Source organism: Mastigoproctus giganteus, chromosome 7 (assembly GCF_048544385.1).
Source record: "Mastigoproctus giganteus isolate SK-2022 chromosome 7, ASM4854438v1, whole genome shotgun sequence".
In the NCBI taxonomy this organism is placed as follows: Eukaryota; Metazoa; Arthropoda; class Arachnida; order Uropygi; family Thelyphonidae; genus Mastigoproctus; species Mastigoproctus giganteus.
The window spans coordinates 17,895,590-17,916,953 of NC_143581.1; the positions used below are offsets into that span (position 1 = coordinate 17,895,590).

The 21,364-nt window shown below is 41.5% G+C and overlaps 1 protein-coding gene across 1 annotated transcript in view; it reads right to left on the reverse strand.

Annotated features, from left to right (window-relative positions):
* Positions 1-21,364, reverse strand: part of LOC150082591 (protein big brother-like) — a 95,121-nt gene that overhangs the window by 8,772 nt on the left and 64,985 nt on the right. Inside the window, exons 4-5 of the mRNA XM_090378705.1 lie at positions 14,329-14,445; positions 14,063-14,182 (exon numbers count right to left, since the gene is read on the reverse strand). Coding sequence (XP_090234831.1) covers positions 14,063-14,182; positions 14,329-14,445 — 237 coding nt within the window. The remainder of the gene's footprint in view (positions 1-14,062; positions 14,183-14,328; positions 14,446-21,364) is intronic.

Sequence of the window (21,364 nt, forward strand, 5' to 3'; positions counted from 1 at the left end):
GTGGTCTGTGTGACAATGGGAAGTTGTACCCCAGAGACTTTAACTTGCGGAGGCCGCCTGAGGTCCAGCTTATTTTTAAATAGCATCATTTTAGTCTTGTTTGGATTTATCCGTAGTTTATTTAGTGCAGCCCAGGAAGAGAGGTCGTCAAGGACCCGATTAGCATTGTCTTCTATGGCTTTGCGAGAGCGGCCGGACACCACTATCGTGAGATCGTCCGCAAAAGCAACAATCTTGGTATTGGGAAAGGAGCGGGAAAGCCAGTCTTGTAGGATCATATTCCACACGAGAGGTCCCAGGACTGAGCCCTGAGGGCACCCCCGGGTGATTGGCCTGGAGACGTGATGGTATTTTGACTTTAAAATTACTGTTCTATCTGAAAAGTAGCTTTGAAAAAGTCTATAGAGATGGCTGGAACAGGAGGCTGTCCGGAGGCGTGCCAGAGCACTGTCCCACCAAACAGTGTCAAACGCGCTCTCGAAGTCAATGAAGATGGCAAGTTCAAATTTTGCTTCAGAGTTTTCTATGTGCAGAACTAGATCGAAGAGAGCTTCCTCACAGGATCGTCCTGGAGTGAAACCATACTGGCAGGGGGAGAGGAGATTCTGTGCTTGAAAGAGAGCTGTTGTCCTGAGCGCCATAAGCCGCTCCAGTATTTTTCCAAAGTTTGCAAGTAGTGCAATTGGACGGTGAGAGCGCGGGTCAGTAGGGTTTTTGTGCTGCTTCTTAATTAGTCTCAGTAGCGAGATCTTCCAGTCCACAGGAAAACATCCCTCCTGAAGACATTTGTTGTACAGTAAGAGTATATACTCTGGGCGAAGCTTGTGAAAACGGAGGATGAAACTGTATTCAATGAGATCTAATCCTGGACATTTTTGGATGTTAATATTTTGGAGAACTGCTGATAATTCTTCCAAGGTGAAAGGTTCTGTGGTTTCATCTGATTCATAACTATTGTTTGCAGTGCGAATAGCAGTATGCTCAGACAAGTCCTGAGCAGTGTCGTCTGGTGGAAATAGCTTATCCAGGATGTGATTGGCTGAGTCCTGCCAGTTGGAAGTCTCCCGGGAGTCCGCAATCACTGTGCTGAAGATGTCCGGATTGTAGATTTTGTCCCGCATGATCTTGTAAACCAGGCCCCATGGATTTGTCGTGCCAGATTCTCTGACAAAGTCAGACCATGTTTCCTTCTTCCTAGTTGCAATAGCCTTTGTGTATTCATTTTTCTTAGCGATGTAGTCGCTGTATAGTCGTGCTACTTCTGGGGCTGGCCAGTCACGGTGTCGCTGGTAAAATCGGCGAGATCGGTGGACGGACCGTCTAAGCAAGGTAAGTTCCTGAGTCCACCAAGGACGTACAGTGGAACGGAAGATTTTCTTCTTGGCAGATTTATAAGAGGCCTTCAGGACAGCTTGCTGCAAGGTGGTAACTAATTCGTCAGCAGTGCGGACACTGTATTGGGTTGGATCCGTGAGAGGGAAATCTGAGACAATTGATCTTTCGAAAGCTTCCCAGTCAACATTTCTGATGGAAAATCTAACAAAGTCCGGAATCCTAGTTTCATTGGTGTTTATAGTTGTAGTTAATGTTATGAAGAACAGGATAACTCTGTGATCGCTAATTGTCCAGTTGGGAATAACTTCCCAATTTGAGACTAGAGGGCTAAGTTTCTTTGTGGAAATGGTGAGATCAATGTTTGACTCTCCAATGGAGCTGCTGTAAGTTGTATACTGACTAGGCTGATTGTGGATCGTTAGATTCCTGCTGATGATGAAGTCCTCAACCAGCATTCCCCGAGTGTCGGTAGTAGAACTAAACCAGAATGGTGATTTTGCATTGGCATCAGTGGCTATGAGGAGTGATTCGGGGCCGATGAAGTCCAGGGCATACTCCAAGAAGTTAAGGGAGTCGTTGATATCTGCTGATGGGGGGCAGTAGAGTGACATCAGGTAGAAAGACTGTTCAGCGTATGTGACTTGGATGGACGTTGCAAACTGGTTGCAGAGTCCCTGAATGACCAAGACATCCAGATCTCTGTTGAGCACCACAATGCATGTTTTGGGATCTGCCTGGGCAGGTTGAATAATGCGGGTATGAATGGAATACCCAGTGATTTTTGCAGAGTGAAGAGAATGGGTCCTAGTGACAAATGGCTCCTGAATCAAGATGATGTCAACAGAGTGGCTCTCTGCAGCAAGACGGATTTCGTCTGCCACAGTACGTGACCTGTGCCCATTGATTTGCATAATCTTGAGACTCCAGGGTCCAGGTATAGAAGGAGAATTTTCAGTATAGTGGAGGGGGCTAGCAATGGAACCATCTCGAAGAGTAGAGCTGGTTGGACTAAACATTAGCGGTCCTTTGCCGTACTAGTTCTAATGCTCTTAGGTATTCTGGGCAGGAGATGTCCCGGACAGAATGGTTATGTTTCCGTCTTCGCCTTTTGCAATTTATGCAGCTAGGCTCTTCATCTCGGTGGGGACACTCTGCATTAACGTGTCCACTGCGAGCACAGTGTCCGCAAGAGGGGGAGCTGTGGGAACAATTCTGGGAAGTGTGCCCATAACCCAGGCAGAGGAAACATTTTGTTACCACTGTGAATGGGCGGAATCTGTGCGCATTGCAGCCAAGGAAGATTCTATCAGTTGATGATATGTACTTGTAGAGGCGTGGAGAGAAACTAACAACACGGTGCTCTGTCAAACTGGATTTGGCCTTAATGGCAAATCTTACTGTGGTTTCAACTTTTACTTCCTCCCAAGGGAACCCAGAGTCAGCCAGGTTCTTGTAATAAAGGTCTTCAATGAGGGCCTCATTGGATAGGTCTTTAGACGTGTCATAAATCACTAGCGTGGGATTTGATTTCCTGGGTGGGGTAATGACAATACCTGCACTGGCCAAGGAGTTGGAGGTGGAGATACTAGACAAATCCTCTTGTGTAGCTGTTTCCAGAAGGACACCCCGGTTTCTGATAGATCTCAGTGATCTTACTTTGATACTTCTGTAGTCAGTCTTGAGTGTTTTGGTGACCAATTCTTTTATATCATTGCTCGTTTTAAGCTCCGAAGTCTCGTTGGCCCTCAAGAGCAGCAAGTGATGTGGTTTGCTTATGGCAACTGGGGTCCGCAGTATTTTGCTTTCTTGAGTAGAGGTCAGGGTTTGTCCTTTGCGAACGATGCTTGTGTAGGAGGTGGCCTCAGTCGAAGGACAGGAGAATCTGTGGTTCTCAGAAGAACTGGTTTCAGAACCAACAGCGACAGGAAGCTTGGAAAACGTGTCTACTACCCTCTCCAGCACAGCGGTCCTCGATCGCAGCTCTTCATTCACTGCTTTCAGCTTTTCGTTGTCAATTAGCAACTGAGTAGTAATGACCTCCAAACTTGACCATAGCTCCTGGACATAATTACCTGCTGTCTTAGTGAAACGGTTGGTGTCATTATTCAGGAATGAAACCAGAATCCGTTGGAGTTTGGATATGTCCTGGTGCAAATTAGTTGAACCAGAAGTGGCTCTTGGAACAGCAACACTAGGTGTATGGTGGAGTTTTGATATGTCCTGGTGCAATAAAGTTGCATCAGAAGTGGCTCCTGGAGCAGCAGCAGTATGTGCTTGGTGGAGTTTGGATATATCCTGGTGCAATGAAGTTGAATCAGAAGTGGCTCCTGGAACAGCAGCACTAGGTGCTTCGTGGAGTTTGGAGATGTCCTTGTGCAAAGGGGTTGAATCAGCAATGGCTTCTGGAACATCAGCACTAGGTGCCTGTTGGTGTTTGGAGGTGTTCTGATGCAAAGAGGTTAAATCAGAAGAGGGTGGAGAGATTCCTAGCCTTGGAGAAGATTTGAGGCCAGATGCAATGGTAAGGGCCAAGGCAGAAGGAGGACTTATCAGTGCAGGAGTCTTGGTGGCCAGTTGGGAGGTAGCAGTAGAGCTGGCTGATAAGGCAGAGCATAATGGGCCATCAGGGCCCTGATCAGATTCCACAGACAGTGGGCAACCCTCATCTTGGGAGGGGTATGCAGCTAGGGAGATGCCAGCTCTTGGTTCTTTCATCTTCTTTCTGTCCTTTTTCTTCTTCTTCATTACAAGATTACCACTCTTTGATGGAGTCTTAGTTGGGACACTGGGCTGAGATGGGCTACCAGGGTCAGGCCCTTCTTTAGTGGTGGAACTGGAGCTTTCGCATGTAATCATGGTAGAAATTTCAGTCCGTAATTTGGGATGAAAAGTGTGCACTGAAGTATGAGTGTAGGGATGCAGCTCGCTAGGGGTGAAAAGCAAGTGACACAGGATTGGGCTGGTATTGGACTGTCCAAGTGGTTTAGTTATTAATCAGAGTATTGGTTCCTAGCGCGTCCACAAGGGGGAGCTGCAATTTGCATACCAAATCAAATCCACGTGTTGGCACAGTCACGTGACTTTTGGTCTACGAACAAAGCCTTTTGTTTCTAAGGAGGAAGAAGCAATGGCCACCCTCTAGCTTCGTAATTATCGTTAGCACTAGTATACGTATGCAAAAACCCCGTAACTCATCATGGTAATATGCATTTAATGTGTCGGGAGTACAGTTAATCTTCCCAGTGTTCCAAAATACAACTTAATAGCTAACAATCAACAAAATACTACTAATTCCAAGTGGAATAAGGGCAGTTCATCAATAAGCAACAGCCAGACTAATATGGGAGCAGCCATGTTCGTTAGGAACAACGTGGTAGCTGGAGCAGCAAGGAAATATTTTGAAAATCGTTAATAACATTGCTATTCCCTAAAAGTCTGGAATAAAAATGGCATGTACGAACTCACCAACTCAAGGAGAATCCAGGACGCCAAATTATATCCAATAATGCACAGAGAATACCACAAATTAAAACAACTTTTGCAGAGCAAAAAATTCATTGACGAACACGGTATGCGCCACCTAATTGCTGCTAGCAAACAGTTCGACATGAACGGTTAAGACAGCGAAGGGATAAGGTGGTATTATGCTGCTTTCATTAGATGAAAGAACAAGGGTGTTGCGCCGTTTTGATAGGACTGCGCGATCGATGATGATCAGCGGTGAGGAGAGGGTGTCTTTTGGGTCGTCTGCTGTGGAATCCCATACGTCTGAGTTCAGGGGGATGGGTGCAAGAATTAATATTAGGAAAAAGATAAGAGTTCTTGCCTGGATTGAGAAGCCGTTCGTTGGGATTTGGGGTCCTGGGCTATCCGAACTATGCAATATTTTTAAAGAAAATTCAGTAAAGTCAGTTTGTGTGTATATATACACTCAATTATGACCACCCACCTAATACCGTGTTGTCCCACCACCCGCACAGATAACAGCCGCTATTGGCCTAGGCATTGACTCCACTAGATGTCTGAAGATATCCGTAGGGATCTGAAGCCATCCTGCCTGCAAGGCTTTCCACAGTGTCGGAATAGATGACGGTTGCGTGTCCGTACGCCTCAGTTCACCGGTCTAAAACATCCCATTGGTGTTCATTTGGAGGCCAATCAAGATGGGTGATATCTTCACTGTGTTCCTCGAAGTTCGCTTGGTGGGGCTCATCTCCACTGACCTCTTTGGGGATGCCTACTCTATCGTCCCTATTCTTCTATCTGTTTCCCCACAGTCTTCAGTCTCCCCCCTCTCTCACTAAACCGACCGAGTACACCCCTTAACAGTGCCGCCAAATTCTACCGCTTTCTTGTAAATCTCATTCGGTCAAATTCTAGTGTACACCCCCCCCCCTTTTTTTTTAAAGGCTTTCCACTGAAATCCTTGGAAATTAGGTGGTGGAGCCTGCAGAGTACTTAAATAATCTACTGGGTGCCTGACCTGTCTCCTCGTGGAAAAGTGTGAGCAACGGTGGGTCCCAATAGGGGCCCAACGGCTAAATGGTCAGAGAAACAACAGAGCAAAACGCTACACAACAGACCACTTCCCCTGGTGCAGTCTGACAACTAACACACTTTGTGTTCCTCGAACTATTCGTCCACAGTGCCGGCCCGATGACACAGCTGGCTCATTATCATCTTGGAAGATCCCGTTTCTGTCCAGAAAAAAGGCAACATGGCAGAGTGCACTAGGTCTCCTAAGAGTTGCCGGTAGACCTCACCAGTGAAACGTTGGTCCAGACGCCCCAGGTGTCATAATTCTTTCCAGTAAAACATGCTGCATATTAAGCAACCACCACCACCTGCCTGGATAGTGGGCATCATGCATGATGGGTCCATGGGCTCGTGTTGCTTGTTTTGACTGGAGGACTGAAAATGAGTGTCAACTCATTTTCAGTCGTCCAGTGTCCAACGAGCGTGTTGTTTTCACCACAGCATTCGCAGTCGACGATGATCCGCAGTGAGGGGAGGGTGTCTTTTGAGTCATCTGCTGTAGAACCCCATACGTCTGAGTGTGCAGCACATCGTCATTTGAGATATTTTGCTTGCATTCCCTATATTGTATTGCGATTTCAACTGTCGCACAGTGACTCGCCGTTGAACCTGTACAACGCGCTGTACTCTTCGCTCATCACGAACATCCACCCTGCGTAATCCTTTACAGTTCTGTCGGCAAGAGATGATTTGACCCGTTCGAAACCATTCTTTGTACACATTAACCGTGAGCAACTGACAAAACGTGCCGTTTCCGATATGGAAGCACCCAACGCACGAATTCTCACAGTCATGTTCTGTTGAGACTCCGTGATATCTTTACTTCGTCCCATAACTGCTACTTCATCACTTTGATTTGCAAAGGAGTGTAATTACGATGAGAGAAAGAATTGAACGTTACTGTGGCGCTCTCAATATGTAGTCTTCTTTCTTTTTCGGTGCAGTCTTTACAATATTTCTTCGTCGTACACCTCTTCTTAATGTGTATTGCGTCACTGTCTCTTTATATTTCAGCAGATGTATTTTTTTTATTTCGACGAATCTCATTAGTTATGTGCAACGAGGGTTTCAGATCAACAGGGGTTAATGGAAGGAGAACTCTGTTAGGAATTCCACTGGGAGTTGTTGAGCAATTAGAATTTTATCTTTTTTCTTTTCTTTCCATTCTCTTTATTTATAATTAGAACATTTTCCGTTAACTGTGCAATTCTTCGGTTGGCTTCTTTGATTCGAATTATTTTAATATCTAAAGTTAGCAAAAAATATATAAAAAAATAACTTCGTGACTCTAATGGCACTGCTAACAGTCTTATTATTTCATTTTTAAATCACAGCTTTCATTACATTAAAACTAATCGTGGAAAAACTGTCAATGTTTCAATCCTGAACGTTAGGTGGCGCTCGTTCTTTGCGGTCTTAGCTGCTTTTCTTTTATTCTCTGGCGTTCCCTAATTTCTAAGGGCACTCACGGAGGCATAAATCTCGGCATACTATTTATGACATTTAACTGTAAGGGGCTTATAGGATTAGACAAAGCTCACTCGACCGTTGTGAGAAGAAGGGATATGGGGGTCGGAGGTGGTGGGGGAAGAGAACTGACTGTCACGCCTGCTAAAGATCTTTCTACAGGAAGATGCTTTCAACTACTGTGCCTGTTTGAACAAATTAATCCGCTTCTAAATTTTACTCCCGATAAACCATGTCAGGCTCTCTTTAAAAGAAAACTCAGTAGTCGCACAACGCGTCATATGCACCACTGAACACAACCGTTATAATGTTGAAAGAAGATTTGTACAAAACATTAGATGTGGATCATTATCTCTCGAACGAAATTCGGGTATGAAATTTAAGATTTTATTAAATTTTTCTAGTTGTAGGGCGATAGAGTAGGGTATGAAAGCTGCAGTGTGAAAAGTTTAGGAAAATAATCCCTCCCTTTTGCGATTCAGGAATAATTACAAACAAAAGTAGTTACAAAATCTGTTATCATCTCATAGGCTACCAAATTTTGTTTCATTGCATTTTTGAAGTACAGTTCTTTCTGTTCATTTCTCTCTCTCTCTCTCTCTTCCGACACACGCACACACACTTACGTTTTTTCCTCTGTTTCAGGAAATTTCTCAGAAATAGATTTAGCTAGGATTACTTTAGTAGTCTTTTCATACTTTCAATCCTTTTCTTTTTTGAGAATGTTGTGAATTAAATCAAGTCCAGTTTGTTAAAAGACAATTGCACGCTCGAAATCATATTTCCAATAAATAGATATTTACCCAGAGAGAACCGAAAGAAAGATTAAATAAATATAGACATTAAATAAGAAGGCTGTAAGAAAGACTAAGTGGATGACAGAAAGGGTAGACGGAAAGAATGATAATAAATTTAAAAAGTAGAGCTCGCAACGAAGAATACAGATTATTGGAAACAGTGGAGGAACAGATAATAAACCAGCAAATTAAATGAAAACAAAAGCAAAGAATGGGCGAATACTACATCCAGACTGATAGGTGGTAGATGACTTTCATCAACCGGTGAAATACCGACACTTTGCTTATTGGAGGCTTGAAGTGATGAAACCCATATTTAGTCTCTAGAGCAAAGTTTCCGGCATCCCCCTCCCCCCATACTTCTCCTTCAATCCATGCATGGTACTAAGTACTATAGGTTTTGATACCTTTCGTGTTTGGGGGTTTCATAAAAAAAAAATATATATATATAGATAGATAGCGAAACGAAAGAAAGAGGATGGTTAAATTAGATAATAGGACGCAAAAAGAAAGAACACGAAGAGAAGTACTGTATTAAACACGGAATAGAAAAGATGAAAGAAATATTGTAATGTTAATATTTATGGGTTTTTCCCCACCGTGGCTGATATATTCAGTCTCAGTGGACATTTGTATTGTTTTCATCCACCAAAATGGGCTACCGACAATAAAATGCACGCAATTCACAGGACATGAGATGTGACACCTCATAATGTTAGTTGCCTTGTCGCGAATCCAAACACACCGTTCCCTTTTGCGATGGGAAGAGGGACCAGTAAAGGATGGAACAGTGCCTTTGTGGGTAGCACAGTTGGTAGAATCGCCCTCTTCCCCGCACCTGGTGGTTTGTTATTTGGTTTTTAGGAGCATTAGCAACTAAGGCCATATTTCTCCGGGGATATGCGGTGGTCATTCCCTGACCTTTCCGCATCCTCCGTTTTTGGTGGGCACGGGCTCGAACCCCGGTCTAATTAAGAAGCGTGTGCTACGCACTGCTGCTCCTGCCCACCTGGCTACGGAGGCGCCTGCACTGGGTGGAAAAGATCTGAGTTCGAATCCCATCGATTACGCGAGGAATTTTTATGCGTCTTTTTCACACGTGGCTGAGTTAGTCGGTCTCAGGCGAAGGTAGATGGATTTTTTTCCCTCCCGGAAACTCGGGTTATTTGTCCAGCAAACAGCACAGAACACACGCAATTTACGGACATATTATATTCGGCACAGTATAGCCTAAGTTGCTTGCTGATACACCTAAAACCTTGCAACAACAACAACAGCTGAAACAGTGTTATGGCAGTCTCATCTTTTAAAGCGATCTGAAAATCAACGACTGGACGCTAACTTCCTCTGCAGTGAAAATAATTCGACTCGAGAGAGGTCGACATGAGTCCTGTTCTCTCTATAATATTCGTTTTTGTACCAAAGCAGCTAATAGAAAGATTGTAAGGATATGGCAAGAAAGAACTATGTAGGTAAAATTAACTACCTACCAAATTAGGAAGTATGATGTTCGGGTTCCAGCATCTTTGCGCAAAGAAGTAAAGGAAGTCCTGCCTTAATATTAGAACATAGAACACATCCAGAAGATAAAATGTATTGTACTCTCATTACATGCATAATCAGCCAATGCACTGGATAAGCTGTTGAACTTTTCTCACGCGACACCGTGAGCCCACGCTTGGCGGAGTCAGGTCGTGATATAATCCCATTAAAGGATTTACAGAGACTCTCTCGTGTCGAATTCTTTTCATAGCAAAAGAAGGCAGCGTCCAGTCGTTGATTTTTAGATCGCCTCCTTTACAGAACAGCAGGTCATAGGTTGGAAGTCGGGTCGCTCTACCAGGTGTTGAAATATAAAAGGAAGATCTAGCAGATGGCTTCGCAATTGTTATATAAGCATGTCATCCCTTACGAAATATGTGTGGAGAAATTGGGTGGGGCAGACAGTTGGGTCCGTAGTGATCTTTGTGTGTATTAAGCCTATCAAGTTTTTAAAACCCCAACGGGACAAAACCTACCCTAAAATTAAATAACGATCCAGAGAATACGAATTCTATACTTAGCAATCCATCGTTGTAAAAAATAAATAAATAAATCAAATCCCAACTGAATTTTCGAATTATTACAAAACGCAGTTAAATACGTTGAACTCGAGCAAAAAAAAAAATTGCCGACTGATTCGACGGATGTCGCCAAAGCGAATATCAAAGGAGATGCACGTGCTGTGCTGACTCAATACTAGAACACTATGCTTTTTTCTGCCGACATTTGTCTTTTTTTGGAAGAGATTTTTTCCATTACTATTGACAGCATGCATTAGAGGACACAGGAGGGCACTGAATAGACCTAAAAGCTGTAAGCCGGACAGCTATAGCAAAGTTTCTGTTGGGAGAAGATCACCGGGGGGAGGGGGGAAGAAAAGGTAATAGAAAAAAGAGGGTAAAGGGGAGGTCAGGTGGTGTCGAAATAACCGTCTCGGGTGGGTCCTAATCCGTTTTCTTTCCTTCAGTGATAAAAATCGGTCTGTTCGAGGCAACGGACGATCCCTTTGTGTATAGACAAACCAAATGTACGGATGATACCGATGATTCTCACTTCCTTCGGGCTTTATATAGTAGGGGTGTCTGTTCCTACACTAAGCTAGGGCTATTGATGCTTTCGATACTTCCTTCCGGTGTTTAAACTGCAAAAAAATTTGAATACGAAATTTATATATATATTTTTTTTAAGGTGCATCTAAAATCGCAATCTGGCAGTGATAATAATGGCTTTACCACCACTAAACCACAGTAGAAACACTAAAGTCATTTCGTTAAGCAGAGAAACCGACCTCTAGAACGGTTTCTCTGCTTGAACACGCAATATACAGACATCAAGAAAAGGTACAGAAGTTTTGAATGATTATATTTTTTGATGTATTGTGCTGGCATTGGCGAGTTTGGTACCATTAAATACGAAAGACATGGGACATTATTACGCATTCGATATCAGCGAGTGGTACATTTTAATCGATGTTGGTGAATGGTCTTGTGCATCCAAGACGATGCGTAGGTATTGACTGAAGTTCACCGTAACTATAGCCAAGTGTTTCTTCAGAGACGCCCTCCACAGCTGCTGTGATTTCATCTTTCCTCTGTCTGTGTTTCTTGGTTTCTTTATGAATTTGGGCGTGCTGGTTCCGAATATCACATTAGTTTTTGTATACCATCCATGGTTGCCCAGAAATGAAAGAAAAAAGTAAACATGTAATAATACTATATAAGATTTATTAACACTTATTTCTGTACAGAATAAGGAGTATTACTGTTTGCTACAAGTAAACAACAAGCTTAAAATATCACAAATTAAACCCTCCTCGGGTTAATCAAAAATTTTCCTTTAAAATGTACATCTTTGTCTTTTGTGGTCAGTGTGACCATCTCGAACCAAGAAACAAATATAGTCGCCCATCAAGCAGTTATTTTGTCTTCCAGTTCTTGTGAAGCCATCTGCACAACTTGTGGACTAATAAATACTCCACCTTTCACTTTTGCATCAGACAATTTTGGAAATATGTCATACTCGTAAATATGCTTGAAGGCATTACTTTGAGGAACCATTGCTTTAACAAATTGTCTGACCAGGAACAAGAAATTGTATAGTACATTATGTACGGTAAGCTGCAACTCAGTTCTGGCGAACAATTCCCTTCTTCTGTAGTGCAACCTACTGCCCTGCTGTCCCAGAAGCAAAGAAAGCAAGGGAACTTAGTGAAGCCACCTTACAAACTCAGAAAGAACCCAGCATCTTGAAATCCCCACAGACGTCCCATTTATGCGTGTCACATCTGATCTTCTCTAACATATGTTTCACGTTTCCTTGGTGTTCTTTAATATGAACGGATACTTTTACTTCAACTGTCTATAATAATATGCTACTTTTCAGGATTGTGGCAAATTCCAGTTACTTCATAAGAACCAATCAATAAAAAAATAGCGGAGGGATGCTGTAACAGTGTTAAAACGTGCAAAAGTGACTTGTCTTTATCTGTGTATGGAATTCTTGCAGTTGGGATCCAGTTAGATTCCACTCTTTTAAACGGAATATCAGGAACTCCACATTATATTGGGCCAGACCCAAACCCCCCACAAAGTCATCCAATTCTTGATGATTAGAAATTCTTCACGTCATCGATGGGATTCGAACTCAGGTTTTTTCTATTCTGTGTTGGGAGGATGGCGGTTCTACTAACTGTACTACCGCGAAGACGTAAGGTAACAAAACTGCCAGATACCAAACTCACCAATGCCAGGCCAATACGTCAAAAAACATAGGCATTCAACATTGTCCTTGTTAACTTTAAATGCATCTGTGTACATAGCCAAAACAAATTTTACTACTGTAAAATGTTTAGAGTAGTAAACTTTGAATTGCCTTCGATCTTGTGCTTCCTATCAGAGAGCGCAAGCTCGAAATTTAATCGGCTATTTTTAACGTGGCCGAGTTGGTCATTCTCTCGCGAGGGTTGCATGGTTTTATCCCCCGGAAACTGTGGTTTATCGTCCAGCAAACAAGCAAACCGACCGAAGGATAAACGCAAATACGAAAACAATATACTGATACCTCACGGTCTTAGTTCCTTGGGCCCATAACGTGCATCTCACTTAACGTAACCCACCACAAAACTCAAACTTCGTTTGTTGCTTTAATTATTTACGATTTTTAATTTTATTTTGTGACAACCATCGCCCACAACCTTTCTAGTTCCCCCAAAGAGGGGGCTTGAGAAACTCACTGCTGTATGGTAGTCTGCTTTCTCATGAACCGATCGAACATGCGGCAGTTTGAAGAGTAAGTAACGCTTCATAAGCAGGAAAATGAATCCAAAGCAGCCTCTCTTTGAAAACCAAGTATAATAATGAATGGTATTGCAGATTACAATATCAGGAGGATAAGGAAAGAACACAAGTTCCGTTCGTTCCACGGAACGTTACACATTAAAGCAAATGGAGACTTCACCACACGGGCCATTTTTCCGTACATTTGGAATTGAGTCATCAGAGTTTCGTAATGGCCACATACCGAGTTTTACTAATTTCCAAAGCACTCGGTATCAGTTCCTCTTTTCCGAACAAACCAAACACTCAATTATACTTCCCTACCAAATTTCCCTAAAAGCTCCAACCCCCCATTTACTGTAAAACGACGTTGGAGGAGTTTGTCAAAACGGGAGGGAGAAACATACGTTCGATCAGCAGCTGTAAAGCGTATTATTAGCGAAGAAATTTAGAACCGTAGTTTTTTGAAGCAGCTGCTAACTTCTTTCCATGCGCTCCCCGATCCCTCTTTGTGCTGCATCTTCCTACAAGCGAGTGTTGTGACTCCCAAAGAGCGTTTAATTGACGGGTTGAGACTATAGATCACATTTCAGATCTTTTTAAAACCAAGGGTACTTGAAGAGGTGATGTCCCCCCTGTAGTTGTGTGGGGAGGAGGGTGCCAGAGGGGGTGCCCGTTCTCAGTTCGGTTTTGTCCGGCACACCGCTCCGCTTTCGTAGAGATGGAGCGCCCGCCTAGCTGACTGGGTTGTGCTGTGCCTCCAAATAGCGCACGTGGTACCGAGATGGCACACACTTGCTGTCTACCATCTGCTTCCTCACAATGAACTCCGTCATTTCTTCCCGCGTTTCTGGACGAACGGCACACGTTCAAACAATTTTTTTTCTTCCTTTTTTTAAATTGTGTAAATCTCAAAACTGGGAACTCATTTAAAAGCAGGTGGAAGAGCGGGAGACAGTTCCAGTGTGTGCAGCCTCAGTGTCTATTACGAGCGCGTGCAAGTTCAGTTCACGCCTGTGAGACTTCTCAACATCTGTCCAACAGGACAGGGTTACGGCACCTCTTCCGAAAACTGACCTCGGTGTCAAGTGCGGCACCTAGCCTACTCACCTCTACTTCCGCTTCTGCTTGCCTCTCCTGCTGTGCCCGGAACGCTCTTTGCTTCTCTTCAAAGTCCCTCAGCCGCTGGTTGTATCGCTCGATTTGTTCCCTCAAATGGGTGTCCTCCACCTGTAAACACAAAAGGATGGAAGATAATTAAATTTTTTTAAATAATGGAAGATCAGTTCGCGAGACTTCGTTTCATTACACTTTTAAAAGTAATCGCAAAACAAAGCCATTTCTCATTAATACGATGTTTGTGTGCGTGTACTCACCTGCGCTCTTTCTTCGTCGTATTCGAGGCATCCGACTCCGTCTAACCTTTCAAGATCGACCCAGCCTCGCCATCGAACACACACTCCGTTCATGATGAAACTGGACTTGATGTGCACCTAAAGAAACAGAATCTTGCTATACCAACAGTACGCTATACCGAAGGAAATTTTAATTTACTATTTTTAATTAGAACATTCTACGTGTATATCTCTGCACTTAGTTGTCCTAATCTTATTCTCATCGTTTTGATTACAAAAAGTATTAATTCTATTGGATAATGACATGAATTACGAACAAGTATTCGATCACATTTGGAAAAACTGGAGTTCCAATGAGTGAATTAATAAATTGCAAACTCGGTTTTGGCCTCGATGTGAGCGCATTTCCGCGTGGAACACTTTCGGTCAATTTCTTCTAGTCAGCAAGAATCTGTGTCCATTCTTCTTTCTGTGCACTCAGTTCAACTGTAGAAGTGGGGAGGGGAGGGGAGCATAGCTGCTCCTTGTTTCGGTGTTCCACTTCATCGCAAAGATGTTTAATCGCATTCCAGGCTGGACTATAAGGCAGCCAGAATATAGCACTTGTGGGGAGAAGGGGGCTATTTCCATAGAACTGCCAACCGGACCACGGAATTGGCCAATGCGTCAGTGTACGACTGGGCATTCATGGTTTTTTGGCACTAAAACCAATGTCTCCCGTCAGGCATTCTCCAAACACTCACACTTGACTATGATTTGAAGACTACGGAATGCATTTAACACTCCACAGGACAAGAACGTTGGGCTAATTGGTGTGATGCAGGACAGGTGAGCAGACTGTGCCATGAAAATTCATGCTGTGCAGCTCTCTGCGGACCGCGGACGCACTTACGAGCACCTGTGGACATGTAAAGTTCCTGCGTATCGCTGGATTTGACCAATGGAATCATTGCTATCTGTGCTTGATAGTTTCATCAACAGAATGGGGCATCGCTAATTCTGTATTGCAGTCAGGAGGTACTGTATCGCATATTGACCAGCAGTTGGCATTCCATCCATCGTGGAATACTAGCTGCTGTAACTAACCATTGTGGTGTCCTCCATGGTTTCTGCATGTGTATTCATTATCATTTTACTGTTCTGTGTTATTCATTAAAGATTGTTGCTTAATTTTTGACTGTTACTTAAGTTTTGGAAACAAGTGTAGTTCAAACATTCAATTTGAGTACACCCGCGTTGTTTGGGACACAAGGTTCGTTTTACCCTTTCTGTATGATTCCAACATACAGAAGGGGTAAAACGAACAAAGAAAGTTGCCTACGATTGTCATAGACAACTTGCTTTGTTCATTTTAATAATTTTCTGGTGTACTTTATTCATTCATTAGAGAAATGCATGCGCGCGTGCTATCTGGTTTTGCAGATATGCTTCCGATAGCACGCTCTAATACACACGGCAGAAGCCATTCAGTAAATGTGCAATTATTCTATAAAAACAGGAAACTTGTTTTTGCCTTTTGCTACATTCGTTAACCAGAAAATCATGCATGCATTAGACACACCAGATGGCGCTAGGAGGGGATATTCTTAATAAGTACAGTATAACACACCTAATTTACCCGAGACGGAACTAGAGGCAGCCGACAGCACTAATGAGACGTCAGGTGCGCGTTTACTGACGATATCGTCGCCTGCGTATATTACACTTTCTTCCTCGTCCATTAGGGAGCAGAAGATTAGTGATTCGCAGTTCAAAACCCGGACCAATTAAGATACCAGGTAAACAACCGATTTGTGAAGCGTAATTAATTAACACACTTGTAATTCCCTAGAATATTTACTGTTGTGTGTCTCAAAACATTTGTGCATCCACGGTCCCTTGGAGTGATGTTGGAAGAACAAACAAAAGAGAAATTTTGTTAAAATCGAGGATAAATCGTATACTTAGTATCTTTTACTCTACAATCGCATTTGCCCACTTGATTAATAAAATTACTTCTCGACTTTATAAAATTTATGAATAAAAGTAAGCTCAGATTATATTTTGATGTACTACAGCCATGATGGCATTACTATTAGCCATATGATGCAAGGAAGCCCAAAGGCTTTTGTTGCACCAGAAAATAAATAAATAAATAAATACTCTTCGTCGATCTCATTTCAGAAAATCAGAAATAACAGTAGTTCCTGAACTGATCCTTAAGGATTCCACTTCTAACGTTAGCCCATTCTGAATCATTAATCACAACCCTCTGCATCCTTCTATGCATCCTCCTCACGATTCACTTAAGAATCTTACTGTGATCCCAACATATTCCAGGTTATACAGTAGCCTCTTGTGCGAGACTGAGTCATATGCTTTGCTAAAATTAAAAATAAACAATGTCAGAATCATTTCCTGCATCCAGCTGATGGTGCCACATGCGCTATTTCTTTTTTACCAACCTTTGGATTTTTTTCTAATCTACAGTCCTAAAAATGGTCCAGTGTGTATATAAACATCATTCATCAACTATACTTAAATATTAAGACTATTAGTTTATATAACGTGTGAATACCCGCAGTCGTATAACATATTTGAAGAATAATTCTAAATTCCTTGAAGAAGAATTTTCCCTTTTCCCTTTTGTTTTTTCAATTCTGTGTATATTTTAACTTCATTGCATTTATGCAGTATATCAAATAACAATTGTAAATATTAGTGTAGCTCAACAAATAACCTATGTCACTATTCTTTTCGCACCCCTCTAGCTTGCATGCTATACAGAGAAATAAAACTGAATAAATAATAATAATAAATATCTAATATAGATAATCTATGTGATATGTATGAAAAATATATAAATAATTATTGCAGACTTTCATTGGTCCGATTTTAATCAGCATTCTAGCATTAGTAGAAGCATATGATGCAAGAAAGCATGCTTATATAGCATCAGCCAAAAAAAAAAAAAAAAAAAAAACTTTCCCATCCATTCACTCCAAAAGTTTGTCTAGTTCGGCGATTCAGTTAATGATTGGGAAGGCTCGAAAAATCGTCTAAAAGAGCGAAATATAAGATTTTATGAAAATCAATTAGCTGGGAATGGAGTTATTACATGCGGACGGACGGACCGACGGACAAAGAAATAATAATTTTCAGATTTCGGTTTATCCAATTTTAATGAAATTTAGGTTACTTCGATAAATCTTGCTATAAAGTCCAAATATAAAATTGCATGAAAATCCATCCACTAAGAGTTCTATTACATGCGGACCGACGGATAAAGAAATAACAATTGCAGGATTTCTATTAGTCTAGTTTCAGTGAAATTTGGAATGCTGGACAAATCGCTCTAGAACAGAAAAATAAAAAATTTAATGAAAACCCACAATAGGAGTCGAGTTATTACATACGGACGGACAAGGAAATAATTGTCTGATTTATATTGTTTCAATTTTAATGAAATTTGGGCTGGTTCGAAAAATCTTTCTAAAGGCCCAAATATAAAATTGAATGAAAATCTATCCAGTATATGCTTAGTTATTACACGCAAAAAAGGCGAAGACAATAGGCGTATTACGCATATATGCTAACGCGCCTAAAAAACAATCATATTACATAAAAGTACACCTTTGATATTCAAATAGACGTTTTCCAGAAGCAAAATATTTTTATAACAGTTTTTGTCCGATTTTTGAAACTCAGTACGTAATCTATATTAGATAGTGAACTTAAAGAAGCTCTCCCCCTACTCCCCCCCGTCTCTGTCTACTCCCATTTCATTTTTTTTTTTTCAGACTTATTTTTGTGTAACTCTTGTTTAAGCGCAACACCGTTCTTTCTCTCTATAATTAAGAGCCGTTAACTTGATGTCCTATATGCTAAGGATATACTTGAGAAAAATCTTCACAATAACTATCAGTTCCTCCCTCGCTATACACCGCTGACGGCAATTACAGGAGTCGGAGAAAAGCTCTTCTTTTCGAGTTCTCCTCCTCCACACCGCACCTTCCGACGTAGGGGGAGAAAAAGGGAGCTAAGTCCACGTTCCTCCTTCATGAACACTACTATTAAGTAGGGCTAGTGTAGAGAGCCATAGGAAAACAAAATGGCTGTTCAACCCGTCGCCCGAGGCTTCGTACTGTTTACGCTGTATCTTGGAGATGAAATAGGCTTAGACAATATTCCTAACCTAAAATAATCGTTTCTAGTCTCCCCCCCCCTCACAAAATTCTCTTGGAACTTTTGGTCTTCAGGGGAAATCCCTTCTGATAAAAGGTGCATTTTTCAAAGGCATTTCCGGTTAATTGTAGCGAATGGTTGCACGCGAGTTTCCGGTTTCGAATTCTTCACGTGTTTTAACATCCGTATTTTGATATCAGAGTAAACGATGATTATGCTTTCTCCGATTTTGAATTTAGGCGATTTTACTTGAACTTCATAAAATTAAAGTTCAAATCCATTCCGATAGGCAACACGCTTACCAACAAACTGAGGACTATTTTTTGTAGCTACAATAATCCAACAGGCAATGCGACAAAATGACATATCGACGTAAGCACAACGAAGGTTCTTAAATAATAAATCTACACAATGGGGTACTTTTATATATATATATATATAAAAATGCAGGCTCGAATTTAAAAAAAATATCCTAAATTGTAGGTTTAGATAAAATTCTAGTGATCATCTTTCATATATCATTCTGACATTGGATTAAAAGTGTGCTTCTATGTAATTGTAGTGGTTAAACCTTACTATTCTCTATAGATAGCTGCGTGCTATTTATGAAGAACTCAATTGTCTTCAACGTTCCCCCCGGTTACCACTCCGAATTTGTGTTTCCCCCACTTCGAACGTCTCTAAACCACTTGATATGTGGTCTGGTAGTGGTTGGACAATCGCAGTTCCTAATTCAAACAGATTACTGTGTGAAATGGATGAGTGACCATGGACAACAGACTGAAGAGCAAACGAGGTTGGTAAATGACCATACCTCTTTGGCTGTGGTTCCTAAAGGCGCCTTCAGAACTGTTACCTGCAATTTGGGTGGAAACAAAGAACTTCCTGCGCTGTGTTTAAGTGGAAGCAGCTATTTGGAAGCCTTCGCTATTTTCACGAACGACTTGAGGACTGTCGCGATGATTACGTCATACTCAGTAAAGATAGAGCTGGGTGAACAAAGGAGCAAAATGACAAGAAACGAGGGGGCGTGTCAGAAATAAAAAACTCTATCCTCCTTGATGGCCGTGTGTAATTGTAATACCTAAGCGATTCAGGAAATCGCTTAAGTTTAATCTTCCTTGATATCATAGTAACTGAAATTATATAATTGGGAAGAATGCTTGGCTGTATCTAGCAGCAGTTGTATTTTAGTTGCAGCAAATCTCCCAAAAATCGAGAAAATTTTTAAAAAATCAAATAAGTATTTATGGCCATCGGGGCTTTTGTAGAAATGGACCAATTTGAGTGTTGTGCGGGCTGAAAAATCATAATTCCTCCCCCTGAGATCGGCTAACGACAGCTCAGATTTTGAATAAGATATTGTAACTAAAGCTGTATTTTGTACATCCCCTCCAAAAAAAAAAAAAGAAAGGCTGAGTTTAGTCTTCGATTAACTCCGCAGAGAGAGTTCATAGTGTCTGAAATGTGTGTGCATTCTGTGCAATGCTGGCTAGAGGTAAAACGGATCATCCCGAGCTCAGCGCCCTGTACCATTTATATTGGCACAGTAGTAGGGAAATGTGATATAGAATAAATACAACATATAAACATAAAAAGCGGCTTTGATTCTATGGTCGGTGTCCTCTTTCCCGAATGAAAAACCTTAATACAGTATTAGTCCAGTTATCTGGCATCTATGGAAATCGGGGGCATCCAGAGTACTGTTCATTGCATGAACAGTACTTTGGAATAAAATTCCGTAATACGAAGTTAAACTTCCTAAGCGAGAGTGTTGAATTATTTATTAACTTCGATTACGGATTGCATGATGGGACATAACCAGCCGTATTAAAAGGGGCAATGAGGTATCGCTACCTGCGAGGACTTATAACTTTATCAGCTTTCAGAATTTGGAGGAATTGTGCACTTTTAATCGCCTACTACGAAAGATATGCTTCCCATGTGAAATTATTATAATGAAACTTAACACATTCGAATTTTATATTTAAAAATAAGATGGCTGTTTTATATATAGAATTTTTATTATTAATTAAATAAGATTGTCTGCAAACATTGGTGTGGTCTGAAAAATATCGTGAATCACGCGTGTACAGTAAGGGCTTCTTTCACGTATTTAAAAATTAAAAAAAAAAAAAAAAAAAAATTAGACATCTGTTTTTCAGAGAAAATGTATACTGTCCACCTTTGTAGAAGAGAAGGGGATGGACCCTATGTGGAGAGGGGAGGAAATTGCCTTTAGCATCTGCAGGCGAGAGATGATTACAAGAAGGCAGGTAGCCAACACCAAGTGAACTATAAGGATGGTGTGATTACCATTGGATAATGGTAGGCTATGAAGACGATGCACAGAGACTGACAGCGAAGGGTGACTCAAGCAAGAGGCGTTTCTCACTGTCGCATTACCGTTAGTGAGAGAGAGAGAGAGAGAGAGAGAGAGAGAGAGAGAGAGAGAGAGAGAGAGAGAGAGAGAGAGAGAGAGAGAGGGGAAGGTTTTTTCGTCGGAAACCGTTTCTGGAAAACTAGGCTGCTTTGAGAAAGAAAGAGAAGAAAAAACGCGACTCCTTGAAAACGTTGCATTATCTCAAATCTGTACAGTGAAAGGCCATAACAAGCCTGCTTCCTAGAGGTCGCTGCGATTTCTGTGAGGTAATTTACGAAGCATGTAGAGAACTGGACACATTTTTCCTCTCGACAAGATGCGAAGTCTACAAAATATCTCTCTGAGATAAAAAATAAATAAATAAAAGTAAAAATGAGGAACATGCAGTAGACTAAAATTCCAGAAAAACCATGCAAATAGATGCAGAGCACATCTAAATATTTTTAAGTACATCAAAAATAAAAAAATAAAAATCATTTCAGGCGCTTTAGCAAATACTAATAATTCATG